The sequence below is a fragment of the Falco cherrug genome, chromosome 7 (assembly GCF_023634085.1).
Source record: "Falco cherrug isolate bFalChe1 chromosome 7, bFalChe1.pri, whole genome shotgun sequence".
NCBI lineage: Eukaryota > Metazoa > Chordata > Aves > Falconiformes > Falconidae > Falco > Falco cherrug.
This window is the reverse complement of record NC_073703.1, coordinates 7,508,867-7,533,924: the sequence shown is the minus strand read 5'-3', so window position 1 is coordinate 7,533,924 and position 25,058 is coordinate 7,508,867. Positions and strand designations below refer to the sequence as shown.

The window sequence follows — 25,058 nt, the reverse complement described above, 5'->3', positions numbered from 1 at the left end:
CTCTGCTCCCTCAGCCCGGCTCTGCCCCCTCAGCCCGGCTCTGCTCCCTCAGTGGGGATCTGCTCCCTCAGCCGGACCCCGCTCCCTCAGCCCGGCTCTGCCCCCTCAGCCCGGCTCTGCTCCCTGAGTGGGGATCTGCTCCCTCAGCCGGACCCAGCTCCCTCAGCCCGGCTCTGCCCCCTCAGCCGGGTTCTGCTCCCTCAGCCCGGCTCTGCTCCCTCAGCCCGGCTCTGCCCCCTCAGCCCGGCTCTGCTCCCTCAGTGGGGATCTGCTCCCTCAGCCGGACCCCGCTCCCTCAGCCCGGCTCTGCCCCCTCAGCCCGGCTCTGCTCCCTGAGTGGGGATCTGCTCCCTCAGCCGGACCCAGCTCCCTCAGCCGGACCCAGCTCCCTCAGCCCGGCTCTGCCCCCTCAGCCCGGCTCTGCCCCCTCAGCCCGGCTCTGCTCCCTCAGCCGGGCCCTGCTTCCTAAGACGGCCCCTGCTCCAGAATTCGGGCCCTGCCTGCCCTCTTGGAGAGGCTTGACGCAGACGCGCGGATCCCGGCAGGGGGCGCCACAGGGCAGCAGCGGGGACGCGGGGCGGGGCTGGGCGCGGGGGCTGGGCGCGGGGGCGGGGCGGGACGGGGCCGAGCGGGCGGCGGGACGGGCGCGCAGAGCCCGCGCGAGGCGGCAGCTGCGCGGAGCCGTCAGCGGAGGGGCCACCGCGGCCCCGACCCCCACCCCGGACACGATGTGGCGGCGCTGGGAAGCGGGATGGGACGAGAAGAGGGAACTGCAGGAGCTGAACTCCCGGCTGCGGGTCTTCGTGTCCCGCGTGCGGGAGCTGGAGGAGGAGAACCGCTTTCTGGCGCGGGAGCTGGCGGAGCTGCGGGAGCAGGAGCTGATCGGGCTCCGGGTGCCCGAGCAGGAGCTGGCCTGGCTGCGGATGCAGCTGGAGGAGCTGAGTCGGGCGAAGCTGGAAGCGGAGCTGGAGCGGGACGGGCTGCGGCGGGAGCTGGAGCAGCTGCAGCTGCTGGGCGCCGAGGTGCTGGCGATGCGGCGCCGCCTGCAGCCCGAGCTGGCCGGGCAGCGGGAGCTGCTGGAGCGGCTGCGGGGCGAGTGCGTCGCCCTGGAGGAGCTGCTGCTGCAGCTGCGGGCCGAGCACGGGCACCTGGCGGAACGGCAGCGGCGGGAGGCCGCGGAGATGCGGGAGCTGCGCATCAGCCTGGCCGCCTTGCCGCCGCCCTTGGCCGGGCTGAGCCTGGAGGAGCTGGAGGAGACCTATGAGATGCTGCTCAGCCAGAGCTGCCGGGAGACCCTGCTGCGCTACCAGGAGCAGATCCAGGTGCTGCAGGAGCAGGAGGCGCAGCGGAGCCGGGAGGACCTGGAGCTTCTGCGGGCCGAGAGCCGGCAGTGCCGCCAGCACCTGGAGGACCTCCACCGCCAGGGCCGGGAGCTGTGCGGGCTCCGGGAGCGGCTGGAGCAGGAGCTGCTCGCCTTGCAGGACCGCCACGGCGCCGAGGTGGAGGAGTACCAGGTGCGTGGCAGTGCCCCGCCGCGTCGGGCAGGTCCCCGGCCCCTGTCCCCGCGGTGCCGGGCCTCTCCGAGCCCCCGCCGCCAGCACTCTCTAGCCGTGCCGCTTCCTTTGGTGCTCGTATGAGACCTCCCCCCCCCCGCTGGCTTTTCCCCTTCAGTCCTGGCCCAGGGTGGGATGCGCGCCCACCTCCCCTGACCCTGGCGCTCCGCTCCCATGAACGAGCTCCCCTCCCTCCCGCCCCCCTGCTGCGGCATGTGCCTAACCCCCCTGCGGGCTCCCTGTGGCGGCCAGGGCCAGGGCTCCCCCCCTTTGGTGCCCCGCAGTAGGACCCCCACCAGGCTGCGAGAGGAGGTGGCCCAGCAAGCACTTGCTGCTGCTGAGCCCTCTGGATGGAGCGGGGAGTCCCTCTGAGACCCACTGCTCTGTCTGGGGAGAACTGGCTGCGAAGGGTGGGGATGGAAATGGAGACAGTGACCCTGAGGACATCCTCCTGGTGACAGGTGCTCCATTCCCAACCTGCCCCTGGCAAGTACCCAAAAGCATGGAGCTGGCGTGTGGGCTTGCCAGGGCCCCTGCCTGGCTTGGCATGAGCACATGGGACATGGAGCAGTTCCTGGGAGCGGATGAACCGAGTCCCTGTGTGGTGGGATGCGAAGCTTCCCCTTTAGCTTGAGGCCCAAGGTTGACCTGTTGAGATCAGAGAAATGATCTAAATTTTCTTCCTGCTTTGCATATGCTCTCGTGTGCCTTGAACCTAGAGAAAAGCTTGTGGGCCCCAGCGCAAAGAAAACTTGTAGTTGTTTAAAGGCAGGAAGACTCATTACTGTGCTGCAGGCAGTGAACAAGTGGGAATCTTTTGAAATAAAACTTCATTGATGGAATCTGTTCAAGGTGGATGTTTGGTGGTGATAAACAGAGAGTTAGAGCTTCTGTAGCTGAGAACTTGTTTGCTGACAGAATAACGTTTGATACAACAATGTATAATCACCTTATGAAACTGCTGGAACAGCAAAATACTGTTAATCAGATTTAGAGTGGAGAGCTCATATTAGATCATCCAGACCATCGATCAGTTTCCTGAGGGCAACATCTCTTTTGTTCATTGTTAGACCTTTTATTAACACTCTGCTGCAGCTCGGTGTTTGCTTGAACCCCGTGTGCTAATGATAACATTGTGTCCAACAGCCACGGTAGATTATGGAGATGCTGGCAACTGGGAAAGGACTGGGACCTGTTGCTGTATATGTGTCTGGTTTTCGTATGTTGCTAGATTGTTTGCAAGTTGCATAGTTTGCAGATGATGTGAACTGAGGCAGATTAGGTATGTAAGAAGTAATCAGGCTTTTAACTTTTAAATTTTTCTTTTCCACTTTTGGACAGGACAATTCATTCTTCAAGTCATGTATGTAAATGTTTCCAAAGCTTTACAAGAAGATGTTGTATGTAAAGCTCTCACTAATTAAATCTGTCAGTCAAAGCCAGGTGAAAATGTAAAGAAGAAAAAGAACCTCTTTTTTTTTCCTCTGCTTTTTAAGGTGTATGAGTTTATATGAATGTACGTAAACCTACCAATATTTAAAGTTACTTTGATTTCCAAACTACATCCTCCTTGCTGTCTGTATTTGTTAGGGATTTATAATGTCAATGATTTTTCCATCATCATTGCCCAAATTAAAAACCTTTAAATATGGTGTTATTTTAATAAGAGCATTTTGTATAGTTCACTATCCATGCTACAAGTTTTTCTTCCAAAGCTGGTTAGAATATGTGTGTTCATATATCTAACTCTTTCAACTCAGCAATGTGTTTTCATACCACTGTGTTGTCTCCGCAACCGGTTGTATTATTAAAGAATTTTATTCAGAAGAGCAAGTGGAGGCAGACCAACCCGTTGTAGAAGTCAGATAATAAAAATCAATGCATGCCTTTGAATTGCCCTGATTCAATATTCAAAAATAATGTTATATTGATACCAACATAACAAACTTCTGGTTTACTCTCATGAGCTTTTGGCATGCTTTGCATTTCACAGCAACAAGAGCTTCAAATCTTGGTAATACAAGAAGGAAGAAGTGCTTTGATAGCCAACCTGAAAACATGTGAACTGTCTTATCTAGATAATATTTACATTCTGGTGAAAATTATATCATAAGGTTTATAACTTCTGAACAATTTCATATTTAAAATGTTTGGTTTCTAATGAGAAAGGCCTTTTCCAGTAGCCAGCCTACTGCATATGAGAAATATCTTTTGCTCACATCCAGGAAGACAAATTACAGAATGTGTAGAAGCAGCTGTTCCAGGTTTTGTTCATGTGATAAACATCTTTTTTTCCTCCCTCTATTTCTTTTATTGGTTAAAGTATGTTCAGCATGGATTTTAAACTACTCCTTTTTAAAAGGTATCTATTCCATGCTAATTTATTGTGAAGTGTCACATAAAAATAATCTGTATGTACAGATTTAAGTCAAGTGATTATTGTTTGTTGCAGCTGCAATGACAATGAGATTTATTCATATTTTCCATATATCATCCAGTCGCCTTATATGTCCATCTTTCCCTCCTGCACTGTCCTTACCCTCACTAAAGCTTTCAGCTATGTTAAATAGAAATATGTATTTGGAGTTACAGTTTAGCTGAACCAGGCAAGCTGTAAATCATACATTGTTTGGAAAATTTTTGCTGCGCCTGGGTGCTAAAGGGATGAACTCAGTAAGTCTCTTACTTGCATAATTTTAGCTATGTGCTGTGACAATACTTTAGCAAAAACTCTCAGTGATTTGAGAAAGCTCTGTATTTTTTGGATGTAAAAATGGCCATGGCTCATCCTGCTGCTTTGAAATGAGGTAGATGTTTTTCACTAATGCGGTGGGTTTAGGATCGGTTCCTGTGTCAGTGTTGTCAGCTCCAGAGAAGAAGAAAACATCTTGTCAGTGAACATATAGTATCACTATGTCATGTGCATTTTTTGGTGTACCAGTTTCTAGCCAGCTAAGTGGGGAGTGTCAGTTCCTCCCCTGCTGAGCCACAGAATGCGCTTTGGGATCGGTAAATAGTACCAGATGGAAAGGACTGGAGCCTGGAATCCTCTCTTTATTCCCTGAGTAGGTGCTGCTTGGACAACCCAAGTAAATTCTTTTCCCCCTACTGTCCTTCTAAAATTTCCCTCTGCTGCCTGGAAAGGAACATCTGGAGGATGAGAAAATTACTTCTGTGCAGTTACTTAGTTCTAGCAGGACATCACTGGGATTTGGGGGGACATGGGATTGATGGGCTTGAGAAACAAACCTTTCCAAGAAAGCTGTGTGTGAAGCAAACACAGCTGTAACAGTACAGGTTACTTTTTGCAAAATGCAAGTTTGTCAGCTTGCAGTCTCCTGAAATTTGCCGGAGTGGTTTAGGTACTTTTTGGCATGCCTGGAAGCAGGACTTAAGACCGATTGTCCTCCACATGGACTTAAGACCGATTGTCCTCCACATTATGTTTAAGCATCAGTGACTGGAGGGCTAGACAACTGGCTGTCTGCCATTGAGTCTATACAATATCTGCCCCTGTTGGAATGAATTCCTCTGTAACTGTGACACAGCTGACTGAGTTATGTAGCCCCTTATGGCAATCATTACCTCAAAACTTTTGGATCCTGAGTGCTCTCCCAATCCAGTGGGTAGAATCTAGGTAGTTTTTCAAATCCAGACTACAGAACTTGGGGGTGAGGTATTGAAGCTTGTGTGTCTTTAGGTAGGTGTGAATATCACCAGTCTTTCAGAGCTCTGCAGGCTGTAGTCCCAAGTGTACAGATTCTTCTGGGACATAGTGCAAGGCCTGTGCACTGTGAAGCTCTTTTTAACATAAGCATGCACATGTGTAGTTTAGTCTTTTATGTTTAATTGAGGAGGCAAAAAGTACCTGAATCACTTCATGTTTTGTATTGGAGCTCTTACCACCTTCAGGGGTTGGTCCCGTAGAGATTCAGTCTTGTCTTTTGCTCCTTTTGCTGACTCCTCTGGTTCTGTCAACACCCTGCCCATTCTTGCTTGATAGCCTTTTCTTATAAAAACAGAGCCTGGTGCTTTTCTTCCCTTCTCATCTTGGGATTTTGCTTTGTGGTAGTTCTTGAAGAGGATTGTTGCCTCAAAGCCACTAAAGGTCAGTGGTTCTGCTTGTCACTGTGCATGACCATACAGGATGTTACCTCTGCTGCAGTCTGGATGAGGCTGTTGGATGGCTTTTTCAGATATACAGATGTGATTTGTCTTCTGTCATAAAAAAGGAGTCTTAGGTACACCGAAGACTGTAGGCAAGGTTTTTAATGTCAAAGAAAACATCAATGTAAACATTTAACAACAGTTGCAAATGAAGAAATAGATTAACGTGTGTTATATAGACAGATATACCCACATGTATATGAAGATACAGGCAGCTTCCTTAATAAAGTTTTCTTCTTACTTTTACCTAAAAAAAAAAAGCCCCAACTATGAGTGTTTGAAATGCCAGCATTTTGTGTTCTTAGTTCTTAAATCTTACTTCTGCCTAGGATATCATACTGGCATTATCCAATCTGGGGAGTCCCCTGCTGTATCTTGATTTTTATGCTCTTGCCCATACTGTCAACTTGAACACTTACTGCATATAAATGATGTATTTTGACTTTTTTAGAAGTCCACTATTAGTGTCTTGATTTTCCAGTTTGTATTGCAAAGCGTTTGTTACAATGCAATCTAAAATATGCTGTCATGAATTCCTGTCCAGTGTTGTATGTGTGTATAAGATTTTGCTCTGTAAATGACAGTTCGGTGTCCTTTCAAAGTGCAGAGTGATGTGGACAAAATAGAATCAGGCGTTTGTTGAGATTTAATTTTTGTATTCTCAGTTCCCAGAGCAAAATGTGATCTATAGCATTTCAGTTAGCATCCATCTGCTGGCTGAGGAGGATTGATCTGCATTAGTAGATTCTATCCACAGCGAGAAAGCGAACCACGCTTAATAACTAATCCTGATACTTGTAGTTCTGAGCCTGTACTGAACAAGTTCCTCTCAGTTGTCAGGGGAGGGTTTATTTCCCAGAAGATGGAAGTTTGCCCCTCATGTGAGAGGTAACACCAGGGATTAAAGCATTTGCTTTCTGCAATGTTCATTTCAAGAGTGTGAGACTGCTGTCTTGGTCTAAATCAGATCTTGATGTTCTGTTGGGAAGTCTTCATTGCTTTTTCTGTTGCATACAGTTATTCAGCATCTAATCTTCCATTAAGCATTTCGGAGTATGTACAAATTTAGTTCATTTTGGACTTGGCTATTTTTCTGCTCATCAGTCCCTTTCTCCATTTCCAAAACTTGTTAAAGAAAGGTGGGCAGGCCTTCCTACAATCTTATCAGTGCTGCCGCTCTCAAGTTACCTGTGGGTGCCATATAAACGGCACTCTTCCCATACACACACAGAGCTATGGAGGAACAAAGTTATATTTAGTAATCAAGATGAAAATGAGCAATCTTCTGAGTAACAGTTAGGACAATGCTGCATGGGCTACGAAGCAGGTGTCCAAATATTGTAGAAAACTTGGCTTGAAGGAACTGCTGGAGGTTTATCCTTTGCCTTCTAGACACTATGAATATCTCCAGACGCTAGAATCCAAAAACTGATTTGGACCCCCATGTCTATAGAACTGAAAATACTGATGGAGAGAAATAGGCCAGGTTCTCATAGCAAAGCAATCGCTGAAATTCCTGATCTCAAGTATGATTTAAGCATGTGCATCTACGCTCTTAAAATGACAAAATGAATCATGTTTATAAAGGAGCTTATTTTACTTGTTATGTATACTTGATAAATATCTCAGTAAAACCCATTCAGGTGCCCTACGCAAAAGTTAACTAGCTTAGTAAGGCATAAAATGAAATCTTAGCCTAAAACTCTGCTTCAGTAACAGTCCCTTTTAGATAGTATATGGGGGAGGTCATAGAGCTGATTTATTCTCGTTTTTGAAGTAATGGGACACACTGATTTATTGTTCTCTCAGATGATTTTTTTAATTAAAAGTTTTAGATTATTAAGCATTTAAGTGTATAGAATCTAATGTTAGTTCTAAACTAAAAATCAGTATTTTTGTTTAGAGGATAATCGACACTCTTGAAGAAGAAAAGCAGTTCCTGACCAAGTCGATCACAGATTACCTGAAGGACTATCAAGAATTGCTGCAGGTGAAAGCAGGCCTCATCCTTGAAATTGAAACCTACAGGTAAGAAATGCAATCACACTCAGTTGTCTAATCGGAGGAGAATTTAAATCCCTTTTTATAGATAGGGGAGCCCGATTCATCCTCTTTCCAGCATATAAAATACAGACAGTTACTTGTAGAGTCTCAGATCAAGACTCCTTGTATGTATTCAATATCTTTAGCAACTATCTGGATGAGAGGATCGAGTGTACGCTCAGTAAGTTGCAGAGAACACCAAGCTGGGTGGGAGTGTTGACCTGCTCAAGGGCAGGGAGGAAGGCTCTGCAGAGGGGTCTGGGCAGGCTGGATCGATGGGCTGAGGCTGGTTGTGTGAGGTTCAACGAGGCTCAGTGCCTGGTCCTGCACTTGGGTCACAGTAACCCCATGCAGTGCTACAGGCTTGGGGAGGAGCGGCTAGAAAGCTGCCTGCTGGAGAAGGACCTGAGGGTACTGATTGATGACTGGCTGAACACGAGCCAGCAGGGTGCCCAGGTGGCCAAGACGGCCAAGGGCATCCTGGCTTGTATCCAAAGCAGTGTGGCCCGCAAGACCAGGGCAGTGACTGTCCCCCTGTACTTGGCACTGGTGAGGCTGCACCTCGAATCCTGTGTTCAGTTTTGGGTCCCTCACTGCAAGAGGGACATTGAAATGCTGAGGCGTGCCCAGAGAAGGGCAATGAGGCCGGTGAAGGGTCTGGAAGCAGCTGAGGGAACTGGGGGTGTTTAGTCTGGAGAGGAGGAGACTCAGGGGAGACCTTATCGCTCCCTACAACTACCTGACAGGGGCTGTAGGCAGGTGGGGGTCAGTCTCTTCTCCCAGGTAACAAGTGACAGGACAGGAGAAATGGCCAGAAGAAATAAACCAGGGGAGTTTTAGATTGGATATTGGGGAAAATTTCTTCACTGAAAGGGTGGTCAAGCATTGGAACAGGCTGCCCAGGGAGGGGTGTGGTTTAGTGGTGGACTTGGCAGTCCTGGATTAATGGTTGGACTTGATGATCTCAACGGTCTTTTCCAACCTAAATGATTCTACGATTCTATTGTGGTTGGTTACATGATGCAAATGGGCCCCTCGTGACAGTTATTACCTTGCTGTTGGCTTGTTCTGTGACATGGGTCACCATGCCATTCTGTGCTTGACTGTGCTGTCTGTGAAAGGAGGATAACACCCCTTCAGAAGGCTGCTGAAAGATGTGGAGTTGCCTGAGATCTCTGGGAAAACTGTAAGAATAGCAAAATACTCTTACTCATTAGTAACGCTGATAAGAATTAGCAGTGGGCAGAAGTGACTGAAATTAGATCACCTAGGCAAAACTGTCTCTGGTAGTAATTCATTCTACTCCTCTGTCCTCAGAAGAACATGTTGAACAAGCCAATAAAATTGATAGGAATCCTATTAACTTTGTACAAATATAGTGATATGTAAAAACCCTTCTTAGTTCTGATCAAGTTGATATCAAATTGATCTGAATTGTTGATGCAATATTTGATTACAAGCTGAGGAGCCAGTATCCCTCAATTGCAATTAATAAAACATGAGGTAGTATAGTTGCCATCTGTCAACTTATACGGCACATGTCATTGTTTGAATATGTTGATTATTGTCTGAAGTAGTGAGTTCCCCATTCTTGTTTCAGTTATAGGATAGTGGGAAGATAACAGAAAAGTCTGATTAAATCCTAGCTTTCTCCATCCTTGGTTTGTTACGGAAACATGTTTGGATCAAGTGTGAGATACCAGCAAACTTCTCTGCTAATGAATCTTCAGTACTGTTTATCTCTCCAGCCACTTAGTAGCTGTGGAGTTGAAAAGCCAGAGTAACTCTCCTGTCTGGAGAATCATGATGTATCAGTTCACATGTGACATAAAAGTGATTAGGAAGGAAAAAAAACCAAACTAACTAGAGCCTATGAACTGGAGGAAGATGCTACCTTATTATAAAGATCATGGGTTTTTTTCTATAACTAGCAAAATATTTTCATTACATTTCATGGAGACACTTATCTTCAAATACAGAGAAGTGCAATTCTTATTGAGCAAAGTAATAATTTGCAAAAATTTAATGTCAGCCTACTTTTGTATTCTTTTTAAGGAGTATGCCTCAGTCATTAGCTTGTCTATATTATGTGCGTTATTCATATTCAGTCTGTGTAAACTGACAGTGGTATTAACAGTTATATATGATATATGCTTCTGTGTCCTAAAGCGTTAATGTTGTGTACCGAATGTGTAACATTGCTATGAACCAGTAAGGATCTAGGTCTGGATAAAGATGGCAGCAGCTGAATTATGGGTGAAATGTGTAGACTAAAGCAGTCCACTGATAAATATGAAATTTAATTGTAGTTGCCTAACTTAACTGAAAGTATAAGAAGCTTGAAACAAATTAGTGAGCCAAGAATGTCTGTAGTCCATTAAACGGTCTGTTCAAGATGCCCTGAGTATTGTGTGCTATGAGGTACAGACCGAGGATGAGATGAAATCTTAGGCAGTATGTGGAACAAGTAATTTGTAGTCAGCTAGAGAGCAACAGTACCTGGATGTTTGTTGGCAGAGTGGGATCCCTGTGATCCTTGGAAAGCCAGTAGTTCTGGAGCATTACTAGTAGAAGAGAAACTGGAAATGGTAGAGTTGTGATCCTTACATCTGCGTGTTAATTCTGTTAATTTTGCTAAAACCTATGATTCTTCTAAGTTTAATCCTAGCTCTGATGTTGACTTTTACTGCTGTCACTTAAACATTCTCCCTCAGTTTATTCATCTGCAAAATGGGATTAGCGCTTTCACAGTAACAGAATTGTTTCAATGATTAGTATTCATCCAGCAGTAGGAATGATAATGCCCAGATATTTTGTTGTTGGGACACGCTCTCAGTCAACAAGTGAACCATCAGTGCTTCTGCTCTGTAAAACCTTGTAAGCCCATTAAATTCTGGAAATTCACCAGAGGTTGTATCACTGGATTCCCTGCCCTCACTAATGAAAGGAGAACAATTCATTATCACCTGCAGCATGTGTTTGTTGTCCAGTTAAGAAGCCCCTTAACCTGTAGGGTTTCTTATCCGATTGCAGTGAATGCAACTTGTATCACTGATGGCATTGGCAAGGCAGACTTCTGTGGACAAATGAGCACCTACCTACTGAAAAAGGTCTACAGATAAAAATGGAGAAATGGGCCTTGCTACAGATCAGAAAACATGCTATCTAATCCCTGTAAACAAAATTCATTTAAAATATCAGAAGCTGAAAAGTGATTGTTTTGTGTTTTTACATTTATGCGGTTTTACCTACTCTTCTTCTTACTCTCCCTTCACTTAAGAAAATAATGCCTTCCCTACTGTATGCCTTTATCAGCACTGCTGTGGGAGGGAATCAGTACGGATCCAGTTAGTAAGCTGTCTAGTAGGGGAATTCTGGACTGCTCCTCAATGTACTTTTTCAAGTCTTGTTCCTCTCCCAGATATTTTTATCTGCTACAGCCAGGGCATGTGAAGCCAGCTTCAGTTTGTTTTCAGAAAGGATGCTGGCCTATATCCTTGCTTATGTATATTGGAAATGAAAGGCACCTAGTCACACTTAGTTCAACATCCTGAAGTTTCCATGAGGGCCTTGGTACCTCCTCTCCTCCTGGCATTATAGGTTAAGGGTGTGGTATCTGTTTTACTTCTTGGAGCCACCATTTTCTCCCACCATTTTCTCTTGATTTTACAATTCCCACAGATCCTGTTTTTAAGTCAGTTCTTTCCGTTAGTCAACATTGCTCCTGGACTGGCAAGAAGGGTTATTGTGGCAGAGAACGCCCTTTCCCAAGGATCAAGTGTACTTCCTCTCTGATTCTGCTCACCCTTCCTGCCCTGGGAGCTGAAGCTCACTCAGGAAGGGAAATATATGTGGCTTTATGAAGTTATACCTCATGGGAATCTTCGTTCCCAATACTTCTTCACCAGTGTTGAAGTAAATATTTATCAAGTGTGTTGCAGTTTTAGTTTTTAGTTGCAAAACTGTAACTACTTAAACTATGCTTAGATTTTATTTCTAGAGAGAAGTGGTGAATTATTCACTGTGTAACACTCTTGATTTTAAAAAGAGACAGAAAATCTGCCTAAGATCAGAATTACTATCAAGCCTTTCTCCTCAGCTGTCAGAAGCTGCTTCTCTGCAAATAGTAGAGGTTGCCCAGAGCCTCTACTATAGGTTAAGTAGTTTTTCTCCCCTCTCTAAAATTTGTTGTTGTTTAAGCGTAAAAAGTTTTACTTTGAAATCCTAGTGTCATGCAAACGTTCTGTCTAGGTTATTACCGTGCATTGTGAAGCAATGGAGGCTACCAAAGCTTTTTTTTTTTTTTTTTTTCTTTTAGCTCTTCCCTCCCCTCCCCACCCCTTTCCTTTTTTTTTGTCAGGGTTATTGTCAGGATCTCTTAATACACTTGTCAGGCATACTTTCCAATCCTCCTTCAGCTGGTTTCCTCCATCAACACTTGTTCTGACCCTTTCCATGCTTTCCTCTCAAGAAATCATCACCAGCATTAAGGCCTCCTCAGCTACTCATCACAGCTTTTTCAGTTAGTTTCGTTATTCCCTGTTTACAACTTGTACCATCCAGTATATCTGATTCCTGTATTTGTTTTATTTTGAGAACATTCTGAATTTTCTACACCCCGGGAGTTTAACATGCAGTCAGTTACCTGCTGTTCTTAATGCAATCCTTGTTCTCCCATACTGTGATGGAAAAAAAGATGTGAAGTGGCCTTTACCCCTAAAAATGGTCCTTACATTCCACTTCCTGGAAAGTTTGGGGTTTTTTTTCCAACTTCTTACAAATACACAGGATAGAGAGGATGAGTTTTTATGGCTTGCTGGCTAACTGCCGCCATCAAAGATTTTGGGGGTTTGTAGTTGAAACTAAGTCATTGCTGTTGTGAATGACCATGATAACATTTGCGCTGCATCCTTTTTTCTTTGTAACTTCTCCCCAGTCCAACCAGTTTATCTCATCCACCTGCTTTCACAGAGTTATTTCTGTTGTTGCCCAGCACACTGCTGGGCTGCAGGCTGACTAGCATGTTGCTGCTAACTTTAGATAAATGACATTAAAGATGAGGTGAGGTAAAGGTGCAGCTGGAGTATTTTCTGGCAACACTTAAATGAAATATTAACAAAATGTATATATATGTCACTTGGGATCTGATTTCCAGGAAGTAGCTGGCATGGTTGTTTTTTAGAAGAGTGCTGCCTGAGGAATTTTTTTTGTTATTACTGTGAATACTTCAGAGTTCATACAGTTACAATTAACACCCTATTCTTCAGGCAGTTTAAGTTTAAAAGCAATCCTCACCACAGAGAGGTTATATTTTAAATTACTAGTATTAGGAAAGGATGCAAAGGAACAGAGATGCAAAATTACTTTTATAAATTGAGGTTATGGAACATAGCTGAGGAACATAACCAGAGTTGGCTGGCTTCCAAGCCAGTGCTCGGTACACTACAGTTTCTCATGCTGGTTTATTAAGCCAAAGTCAGTTTGACATTTTCTTGCTTATCTGATAAGCTTGAGGACATACATATTATGAACTGTGTACAGTAAAACACTGACTCACTGCCCGGTTTTATAGAGGTTTCATGAAGCTTTGCCTTTCGTTTTCAAATACAACACATTTTCAGTAGTAATATTTCAGATCCAGCTTTTCTGTGTGCTGTTGCCCTTTGCCATATATAGTTACCTCTTGGAACTTATTTTTAGTGACTTCATAGGTTGCTGCAGCAACCGAACAACTGTTGTTTTAACAGCAGCCAGAAATCCTTAGTCAAACTACCCACATTCCTAGTTTCCTTCATCATGGTTAACGCTTTCATTGCCAGCTCCCTGATACGTTTCTGCAATGTCACCACCAGCTTCTCTAGTGGGTGTCTATTGGAGCAATTTGTTTGGCCCTCACTAGCTGCATCAGATCAGATATTTGGTCTTGGGAATATTCTCTGTATATTTTCAAGTCATCTAATTCCTGTAAAGCTGCTCCTAACACAGAGAAAGATAAATTGTGTTCACTTTGGTTTTTTGACTAACAAAATAGAAATAAAGATGTCCATCTGAGCCAGTTTTAAGGGGAAAGTAACCTGTAAATATGTTGGGTAATTCTAACCTGGCTTTTCTGAATCTAGGCAAATCCATAATTGCCAAGAAAACCTTATTAATGATATTTTGATGTCGCATTGCTCTACTGAATCTAGAGGCAGTCAGAAACCAAAAGAAGCATAAAAAGTCCGAAGTGATCAGTCATGTGAAGTGTGAAATCTACAGGTGACACTTAAAATGCCACCCTTTTTAGGTGGCATTTGTTATTAATTTTGACAGAAATGCCCAGCAAATGTGTTTATAACACAGTCCTAAATTGCTTTCAGCTCCCCCTCTTAGGGAGTCAGAAGCCTTGGCTATCATAATCTTCCAGCCTCACTCTTGACAACTTTCATGTTGCAGCTGTATGTTATCAGTGCAAAACATCTGGCATTTCCAAAACTGGAAGTGATGAAACAGGTTTCTCACTAGTAGAAGTGAGTATAAAAACACTAAAGTTACTGTACTGATTACAGCATTCCAGTGCATATTGAAAGAACCTGCTACAGAATTCTAGGCTGTTGCACCAGAATGCTGCAGTTGAGCACTTTTTTTGTGGGATAACATAGCTTGTGGCCCTGCAAAAGTAGAAAAGGGGCAAATAGTTTTGGTTTTGTTGTTTGTTTTTTTTTTAAAAAAAGCAAGCTGAACATGTTTTATGTCAGGCAGAACAAACATATAGACAGCAGAAGGGAAGGAAAGCATACAAAAATTTCCAGAGAATTTATCAGGAATTCTGAGACTTAGTCTTACTGGATAACCATCTCTAAAACTTCTAGGACTGAGTAAGATCACCCTAATACCTAGTTTCTGTATTTGATATATGGGAGAAGCCAACAGTTTTGGTTTTTTAGAGCAATCGAGTAATTCTAGAGAATGCATCTAGTCCTTCCTGTCACCCATGAGGACAAAAGTATGCTGTGTGCCTATTTGAATATTTTTAATGCAGTGCAATTACTCTTGAAAATATTTTGCCCCTCAGCGGTGCTAATCTCTGTGGAAAACATATCTCTGGAGTATCTTTCACCATTGTAGAAAGGAGAAAATGTAGGGTAGTAATCTTATGCAGGAACAGAACAAGCCTGTGGCTGCTGTCAGATGGGTCATGAGTGAGTGCGGTCCTTGTACGTGCTTGCTGTACAGGGAACAAAGTTTGTCGTGAAGGAAGGATAGCCAGTGTTCTCAAGCTATCAGCTGGGTATGATGTCTCCAAGTACAGCTACTGTGTCACCAGCATAAAGAGGCAAATCAAAGTCTCCATTCTGTGCATCAGCACACCAAAAATAGGTAGTAGACAAAATTATGAAGCAGATTATCCACAGTTGTTGCCTGCTTCTTCTATTTGCTTTTAGTGATATAATTTCCATAATGTAACGGTAAGCAAATTGGTGTCCAGTCCATTCTGATCAACTGTTGCTGAGCTAACATGATGCCTTGGTTGGTTGACAAGAGGAAGCCTTGACCACAATAGTCCTGTGGAAATGCTGGCTTTCTGGAACTACAGAAGCTATTAGAGAGCCACTACAAAGAAAGAATGACTGGAAGGCTGAGGAACAGAGGGGAGAAGCACAGATGTCATTCAAAGAAACCAAGCAGTTTCTGTCACAAACAAATTTCTTAGTCCTTTGTTGTAAAATATGTTGTGTTGATTTCCCATTGAATCGGAACTAATAGTTACTTTAATACTGTAAGTTGTTTCTTCCAGCACTAGCCAGTGTTTGACAGTAGAAGTAATCCTTTCCTTCAATTTCCATTTCAAAAGGATAGAACTTACAAATCCTGGCTGTAAGAGTTCCCTCACATGTCATACTGCAACAACACCTTTAGTACTGTATTACCCGCTGGAAAGATGCTGACTAAGTGCTTGCAAATACTTTTTTTTATTTTTGCCTTTTCTTTATAAAATATCTCCATGTGTTTCTTTGAAAAAGTGTTACTGAATCTCTGTTAACTTTTATGTGGCTGTATAAGTTTGTATATAACAGAGTTTGTATAACTCTTTTATAAGATCATAATTCTGGAAAAAACTTGTTAGCTTGTACGATTCCATAGTGGAAATCAGTAGATACTGCTTCCTGACATGAACAATATATTGGCTAATGTGGAAGACTGGATCTAAAATTATACCATTACTGTGGCTGTCACCTGCTGTAAGATTATTGCATTGTTTGCAGGGACTGGACTCTGCAAACTAAGAGTCTGGAAGATGCTAAGGATTTCTCATTCCCAGTAATAAAAATGTGGGGTGTTAAAAACACTCAGGATCTGACCCAGCTGCAGGATAACAGTTTCAGTTTATAAGACTTGTAAATATTAAGCATGATGATTATTCTTCTCAATATTTTAATGGAATGTCTTTTTGTTTGTTTTGCAGAGCTTTGTTAGAAGGGGAGAGCAACCAGTGGATTATTACACAGAGAGATCTATATACACGGAAATTGCCTCAAGGTAAAAAATTAATATTGAATGAAATTAAATATAAATGGAAACTATTTTTATAATATTCCTGAAGAATGCTTCTTATTAGTGTATTGAAAAGTGAATATTGAATTGGGTTTGAGTATTATTATTTTAAATCAATGTAGTGCTACTCTATGAGCTAATTTATAAAATCAAGATTTGAGAAGGTAAGTAGGGAGTGATGGATGTTTCATGGCTCTAATAGTGCAGGAACTTTTGGATGCACATAGGTCTTAAGAAAGAAAGTTTTTAAGTATAAAGGAAGAGGCATTTAACAAAACATGTAGTTAAAAGCATGGAATTCATCATCATGAGGCATTGTGAGTGTTGAAAAGTTTATGTGGGTTTACAGAGAAATTTTAGCAGAGTAATGAAAGAAAAATCAAAGGCTTACTAAACATAAAGATACCATTTCTATCTTAGGAGCTGCAAATCTCTGGAGGCTGTGAGAGTATACCAGGGAAGTATCACTATTTACTTGCCCTGTTCTTATGCTCTTCCCTATGTACCTATTGTTGGTCACTGTAAACAGGTTACTAGATAAGATGGACCTTCAATCTGACTGCTATGGCCATTGTTATTAATAACAGAATTAGTTTTGGTAATATTCCTGAGTTTAATAAGTTGTGGTCTTAAAATTCTAGACTATCGTAGACAGTAGTCCCAGAAGAGATTTGAAGGCTGTGTGTGTAGTAGTAAATTAAACAGACTAGGGCCTCGGCTGAAACACTCACATAGAATTGCCTATGCTTTTAAATTCTTAGCGCTGTCCCTGGCACAGTGTTAATCTGGACTAGTCAGTACTTCTGCAGACGATGCTCAGGCATAACCAGTGGTTACCACAGACCAGGAAACACTACGAAAAGTCAAAGCAGATGTGTCTAGCTTTTTAGGAGTAGGAGATTTGAGTTGTGCAGTACTGGTTGGTCTTAGAGCCAGACAATGACTCCTGGTACATTTTATTAAATTGTATAGATATAGCCTAAAAGGTTCTTTGTCTCTCGTCCTTGTTGTACCTTGTTGTGTTGTGTGGCTGTAAAGAGTTGTATTTGTGTCTTTGATTTCCAGTATGTGGTGGCAGGTATGCCATAAATTCTTAATAGGAACTGAGAAATTTCAGGCCACTTGGACTAATGAAGCAAAAAAAGAAGCCTAGGCTATTAACATACAATATTTAATAAGAAGTTGTAAATGTAAGTGAACATTAATATAAATACGAAAGGTGTAATTCTTAAGTGCCATAATACCCAGTAGCTCCGAACAGGTAAAATTAGCAAGAACTTCCAACTTCGTAAAAAGCTTCGCTTTCAGCTTTGATATAATTGATACGTAGACATTAATTATCATGCAAAACCTACAGGAATGCCTTTACAAAGCTCCACTGAAAATGAAACCATTGTTTCTTTCAAAAATGTAGTACAAAATTTCTTAGTTTGTGCCCTCTATTTTATATTATTTTAATAGAAGCCATTATTTTAATGTTTTACCTATGCTCTTTTTGCAGATATTATAAACACTTCATATAACTACACTGATACATACTCTACTTATCAAGAAAGAAATAGAAATAAAGCTTCACCAGCTATCAGGATCACTGATACAAAACATAGAATGCCCATGAGAAATACTAGGGGTTTTGCACATTATTCAGCTCGATCAACACAGACTGGATCAGACACAACAGCTAGTGGAAGAGCTTTTGGAAAAGATGTACTTGGTTCAATATATCGCCCTTCAACAACTGTTATGAAGGATGAAAGGATTATAACAGACCACAAAGAACTAAGAACATTTAGTCCAGCCTACAGTAGCTGGAAAAACACTGAAATGCAGCAGAAAAAGATTCCAGAAAGAAAGAAAACTGAAGTTACAACTTCATCCACAGTATCTTTTTCAAAAGAATCAGCACATCCTGAAAAATCAGACAAGGACCACAAGCCCAACACAAAGCCAGGGATTTCTGAAAATATAAGAACAAAACCAAGCTTCACTAGATTTCCAGCTTATGAGCTAAATACCAATTTTAAACCATCTAAATATGAAGAAATCATAACTGAAACTCGGACCACGCTAAAAGAAAAAAGAGGCAGCAGCAAACCAACTGAAGAGAAAAAATCTCTGCTGAAAGAAAAGGATAAGCTAGAGAAACAAACAAAGGAGGAGATAAAGAAAACAGATGAGAAACCTTTTATAGAAGAAAGAAGTGTTGATTTTGGAAGGAAAACTGAGCAGAAAAAATATATCCACGAGGAAGCCATTAACGAGAAATTAACAAGGAGTGATATTTCTAATTCAAGGACTTGGAAAAGCGAATCAACTAAGAAGGATACAAATGTGACCTTGGAATCAAGAGGCAAAGAAGTCATTGAGATACCTATCAGTCTTGAAATGCCTGCTCCCAGCAAAGAATCTCAGAGTAATAAAGAAATAAGGTTACAAAGTTTTAAAACTTCCATAGGGAGAGAAATAGATGACCATATAACTAAGCCTGCTGAAATTCACAAAGTGAATATTTCAGAAGCAGAATCCAGCCTGAAAAATGAAGAGCGAATTAGTGACAGAAGTCGTAAAATGGGAACTCTATCAACTGAAAATATAGCAGAGAACATTGTTGCTGACATTCTTAAAAGTTTTACACAGCCTTCTAGTTCACAGATATCAACAGACACAAAAGTGACCTATTTTAATAAGAAAAAACAACCAGATGATGGGAAAATAAAGACTGAGATCACAGTGCAATCTCAAGTTGAAGAAAACATAGATATTTCTGACGAAGCTGGTGTAGGGGGTCTATCAAACCAGGATGTTAGAAAAGTAGTTCGAGAGGGTGTTGAGGGAACTCCTTCCAAAGAGGAGATAGAAGATATAGTACATCATGGCCTGAAAGGAAATGAGGGCAGAAAGAATGTATCTGTTAATGTAGAGATTGTTGAGGAGCCACTAGATTATGCTACTGATGAAAGGACTGATTTTTCAACACCTTTTGAAGTAGAGGAAGTGGAAGATACATACCCTGAGAGAGAGAGACGTTATGGTGATGAGGAGGAAACATTCACATATGAAGATGTTAAAAAGAAGAAACGCCATGAGAGTTTCACTCATGTGGAAGAAGTAACTGCGGAAGATGACTCGCCTATTGAACAAAAATATTTTGTATCTGTTCCTGATGATCACCCTATTAATGAAAAAGATAATGACTCAGTCTATGGGCAAATTCATATAGAAGAAGAATCAACTATTAAATATTCTTGGCAAGATGAATTTTTGCAAGGCACACAAACTAAGAGAGATGAAGGTGTAAGCTCTCCAGAAGAAACATATCAAGTGGTAGGGGAGGAAGCAAGTGCACATATTTTAAAAGAGCATCCTGAAGAAACATCCCATGTTGAATCCATTGTTATTGAAAAAGAAATTAAAATTCCTCATGAATTTCAGACTTCAATAAAAGGGCTTTTATCAAAGGAAACAGAGGACCCTAAACATCAATTGAAGGAAGCTTTGGAGCAGTTGGAGGGCAGTCTCCCAGAAAGTGTCAAAGAGGAGCTGTCTGTATTAACAAAAGAAACTAAAGCTGACTCTAGTAGCTTAGAATTTGATATCAAAAAAGTTGATCAAACTGGGGAGGGTGGCTTGGTGACAATTGTTGCTGAAGTCAATCTGTCACAGACCCTTAATACTGATGAATTCGATGTAGCTGATCTTGATGAAGTAATTGCAAGTGAGAAGGAGAAGGCAACATTGCACTCCCTGAAAAAAGAGAGCTCCAGGAGAGCTGCTGATGGTAGAAGCAATATAGAAGTAGATGTTTCTTCCTGCAGTGATAAATACACTCCTTTGGCTGATCAAGAAATCTATAACTCATCCACAGTAAGGAGGAGTGGTGGCACAGGGTATCATACCACTGAAAAAGTTATTTATGGCGGTTCGGTTTTGGAAACTGCAGATTTTGGAGAAGTCTCTCGCTCATCACAATCAACTGATGAGAGCAAATCCATAAGGCATATTAAAGTTCATCCAGCAGAAGTTCAGAGATTTGAGCAGATTGCATATGAAGGGCCTGGTTCTGAAACCCTGGAGCTCAGTGCTACAGAAGATCTTGTTCAGGCAGAAGGATCATCAGAGTTTAGCCGATCTGTGAAGCATTTTAAGCTGGGTCCTAAAGAAATGCAAACCACAGAAGAAGTAATTTATACAGGCCCTATTACTACAACTGTAGAAGAGACTGATTCTGGAAATCTTTCCCAGAAGTTTTCAACAGACTTCAACAGGTCCACAAGACATGTCACAGTAGGAACAAGGCAAGTAACTGAGGAGGTCTCTTTTGAAGGGCCTGTTTCAGACTCTCTGGAGCTCAATAGCTTGGGTAACCTTTCTCAGACAGAAGGGTCTGTGGATGTCAGCAGATCAGTAAGGCACTTCAGGTTAGGTCCAAAAGAGATTCATACTGAGCAAGTTATCTTTGAAGGACCAGTCTGCAGTAAAGTGGAGGTCAGTGACACTAGAGACTTCGCACAGACAGAAAGTTCAGTCAGCCACATTCAGTTGGGTCCCCAAGAGTTTATGACTGCTGAAGAAATCATCTACCATGGACCCACCTCTGAGCACGTTAAAATAAGCCCTGTAGAAACTCATGCTGAGCAAATAATCTTTACAAGACCTATTTCTGAAACGCTGGAAGGTCTTTCACAAACAGAAGAGTTGTCTGAGAGCAGCAGGTCTATAAAGCATATTAAAGTAGGATCCAAGGAAACATCTTTCACTTTTCAAATGGATGTTTCCAATATAGGTGGAATATCTGTAGTAAAAAGTGGAGAGCAGCAAGCAACGACACTCATGTCCAATAAGCAAGACCCTTCTGTTAGTCAGTCACAGACTGTAGTTGAAAGTGACCAGATTGTAGAAAATGAAGGAGGAGGCTATGTTCGCTCCAATTTTTCTCAAGATCATGGTGAAAAGGTAGTGGAAAAATCATTTTTTGATAAAACTGTGCAGTTGCAAAGAATGGTAGACCAAAGATCAGTTATTTCTGATGAAAAGAAAGTTGCTCTTCTCTATCTGGACCATGAGGAGGAAGATGATGATGATAATGATGGACAGTGGTTCTGAAGGGACTTTTTAATGAAGTCTACTTAGTGATTTGTTTATACATATTTTTGATCATCCTTTTTCTTTTTTTAAAGAGAAAAAAGGGATGGGGAAAAGCTCGAAGTATTTAGATTATTAACAGTGGACTGAGAAGTACTGAATCCAAGACTCTACCTATTCAGCACACTCTTTATTGGAGATTTTATTTTTGGGAGAAATCATGCTTAGAGACCTGTGTCAAATAATTTCAGATTTTTCCACTCAAAGAGACAGGAATTTGCTATTGGGGAATTAAAAGGATTATATTTTTTGTTTGGTTTATAGCAGGTCCATTAATATGTGTGTTCTTGAATAGGACTTTACTATTATTTTTTTAAATACTGTATTGTATTTGGTTACTAAAATACTCTGCAATCCTATCTAAACCTCAAGCTACTAACCACAAATATAACAATATAATATAACAATATAAGACTAACAAGAGTGGTAAGTAGCTAATTTTCAGTTTTGTTTCTGTGTACTTACATGGAATACCTAATGAAAACATTTTAAGATACAGTTATTACAGCTATAAAATAAATATGATTCTGTAGGATCAAACTAAACATAGCAAGAATTGACAAAAATTATATAATTTGTATAGCTAGAATGCAGTGCAAAAAAGACAGAGGTAACACTGAAGCAAGAATTTCTCACACTATTCCTAAGGAGAAATAGTGATTTTTCTGGTTAGACAGTAGTACATTTAATACCTTTCATAAGAAAACAAATTTAAAAGATATGCTGGATAGTATTTCCACTGAAGTAAGAATTCTTTATAGCTTCAGTGGCTATGTACACTAATAACATCAACTTACTTTGCAGTATATGGGTTACCTTGATACTAGGTATTGTTAAAGGTAAGTGTGAAGTGTCAAACATTATTACACGATGCCTAATTTCTTAACACAGTGAAATTAATATGTGTTCTGTTTTGAAGAAAACTTGTAAAAATGGCATTGATGACATTTATGATCATTGTGTGTCAATAGTTTCCAGATAATCCTTTCTTTGTTTACAAATGAGAAGATGCCTTTTTCAATTACTAGCCCTGCAAACCCAACCTGAGATAAGATTTTATTTGTTCTTCTTGTTTTGGGGTTGTAATATTTTCCTCAGGCCAAAGCTAGTTTCTACTTAAATCATTTGAAAATAAGCTAATTTAACTTGGATTGCACATTGGTTAAATGAAGGACATAATTTAACTTTATAATTATAATTCAGTGCCTTCGAAGTCCAGATCGGAAGCCAGCACCATTAACTGTACTAACTGTGCAGTGCTAGCAGAACCAAAAATAGCAGCCAAAATATTTTTGTCACAGGGGCAAGAAAATACCATACTGGACACATACAAGAAATAAGATACACAAATGAGAAGCTGCTATTTTTCGTGCACACACACGCACATTCACTTGCTCACTCTCCACTTCTGCAGAGCAGAAATATGCCTGTATCCGGATGGCTGTGTTGTGCGTCCGGTCGTTGCTGACTCAGATACTTTTTTTTTTTTTTTCTTCCTGTGGTTGTAAGCATAGTTTTGTGTGTGTTAAATCCATATTAGGATCCAGTTAAACTATCTTAGTCTGGCATGGCTAGTCACTTTTCAGATTCCTGAATATTAACAGAAGCTGGATTTTTGAAAACTGCTACTTTATAATATGAATGTAAATGCAAAGCAAAAGAGAAGCTCTTTGCTGACTGACATAGCATGCTGTTTCAGATATGGGACAGTTTAATTGTGTGCCTTGGTTACTAAGTTTGAAACTGTACAAAGCTATTAATGTTCCAAAGATTAACTCATGAGGTTTGTCTGCACTGCAGAATTTTCTGTATGTTTTCCTCATTTTGTGTAAGTGCAAGTACCAGTGTACTCGGGATTGGATATTTTTCAGTCATGTACTGTGAAATCATTTGTTGAACTTGGAAGTGTAACCAACAGCTAGAAAATGAACAGGAAGTGGGAGTTGTGTAGAAGCACTAAAGGCATGTATGCTAAGTTTATTCATACTGTTCACTGTGTAATGGATAATATTTTTTCAGAATTTCTCACATATGCTCAAAAAAGTTGTGCTTACATTTATAAATGGGGTGTTATTAACTGTAATACTTTTAATATCATCTTATACTATTGTTGCCTTAGCTGACCCTGTGATTTTAATAATTGTGTATAAACCAGAATTTTCCAGATATATTCCTAACAGCAAGCAGTCAGATTCTTTACTTGACGTATTAAATAACTGCATAAAGAAAAAAGTCAAGTCTGTAATAAGCAATGGAGTTCAAAAAAATGTCACCAGTGTTAGTTTTTTGAAGTTTCATTCTGAGCTGAAACTAAACATTCTCTGTAAAACAGATATGGAAATATCTGCAAAAGAAGTATTTTTTAATGAATGAAGAGCTACTTACAATGTCAAACCCATTTATTGATGCCTTGTGGAATGCTCCTTGTGACATGCTCCTTAGGAACAACTATACCAACACTCGGTTTCATGTTTATCTTCACCTGCTCAGAGGATTATGTCAGATGAAGGAATAAACCAGTAAGGAGCAAATGAATCATAAAATGGAGACGGCCTTAGCATTGAAGGAAGGTGGGGTGGGAAATCGTATTGTTCTCACTAAGCTCTTCAAAAACTCCTTTATGCATCACTGTCAGATGTAATAGGTTATACCAAGATATATTTCTGTTTTGATTGTCTGGAGGGGAAAATTTGTTCTGTGTACTTCAGTTCTATTTTAGATCAGGATTTTAATTAACTGTTGGAAAGTTAGTTTATTGTAGGGAATTGGAAATGTGCATGGCATTTAAAGATATGCACAGTTCCTTTGCATGAATACTTTCAGGCAGTGAACACAAAGATATCTCATGTAAAAAAGATTTAAGTTTTAAAAATGTTTGTGTAAGCAGCCCATTTTCTGTTTTATTCTTGTTAACATGAGACACTTTGACATCATGATAGCTTTTGGATAATAGTACCTTGAGGCAACAAAATGTAGTTAGGTGGACAATTGCATCCTGCAGGCCTAATGGCTGCATTTGCAGAATTGAGGCCATAGGTACATGCGTTACTAGTGAGAGCAAATATAACCTGTCTGATGTATTGACTGATCCTATATGATCACTTTCTGCATAAGTATTATAACCTATGGCTGAAAGGATTGGCTATATAACTGCAGTCAGCATGCACTTCTGAAGCTTACTCATATAAATTATGCTTTTCATTAAATAGAAGTAAGAACTTTACTGCTGAGTTTGGATTAAACAAAATGCTTTTAAAATACCATTAGTAATTTGGGGTGGGGGGGTGGGGGGGTAAAAACTATGTATTTATATGCTGATACAGATCAGAAGTGGGGCACTGTTTTCCAAATGGGTAAACCACTGGTCTAGAAAGCAAATATAGCATAGAATATAAAGAAAGGTGTGTGAGAATAGAAGTCTATTGACTGATGTTTGTGACTAGCAAGTGTTTAAAAAGACGGTAAGAATGTTGAAACTGGGTTTGCTGATGTCAGCTGCGTGAAACTTTGCAGGCAGCTCGTGTTTTGGTCATTTGCAATGAAACTGCATTTTTGTGGTGGTATAAGCTTTGTGATTTTACACTTTTTCACTCTTGAGTATTAAACAATCAGAATCAA

The 25,058-nt window shown here is 41.2% G+C and overlaps 1 protein-coding gene across 1 annotated transcript; it reads left to right on the top strand.

The window, feature by feature from the left end:
• Positions 1 to 629: 629 nt before the first annotated feature.
• Positions 630 to 25,058, top strand: SYNM (synemin). The gene is made up of 4 exons (XM_055715887.1): positions 630 to 1,514; positions 7,624 to 7,748; positions 16,210 to 16,283; positions 17,800 to 25,058. The coding sequence occupies exons 1-4, from the start codon at positions 729 to 731 to the stop codon at positions 21,399 to 21,401; spliced, it is 4,587 nt and encodes a 1,528-aa protein (XP_055571862.1). The 5' UTR covers positions 630 to 728; the 3' UTR covers positions 21,402 to 25,058.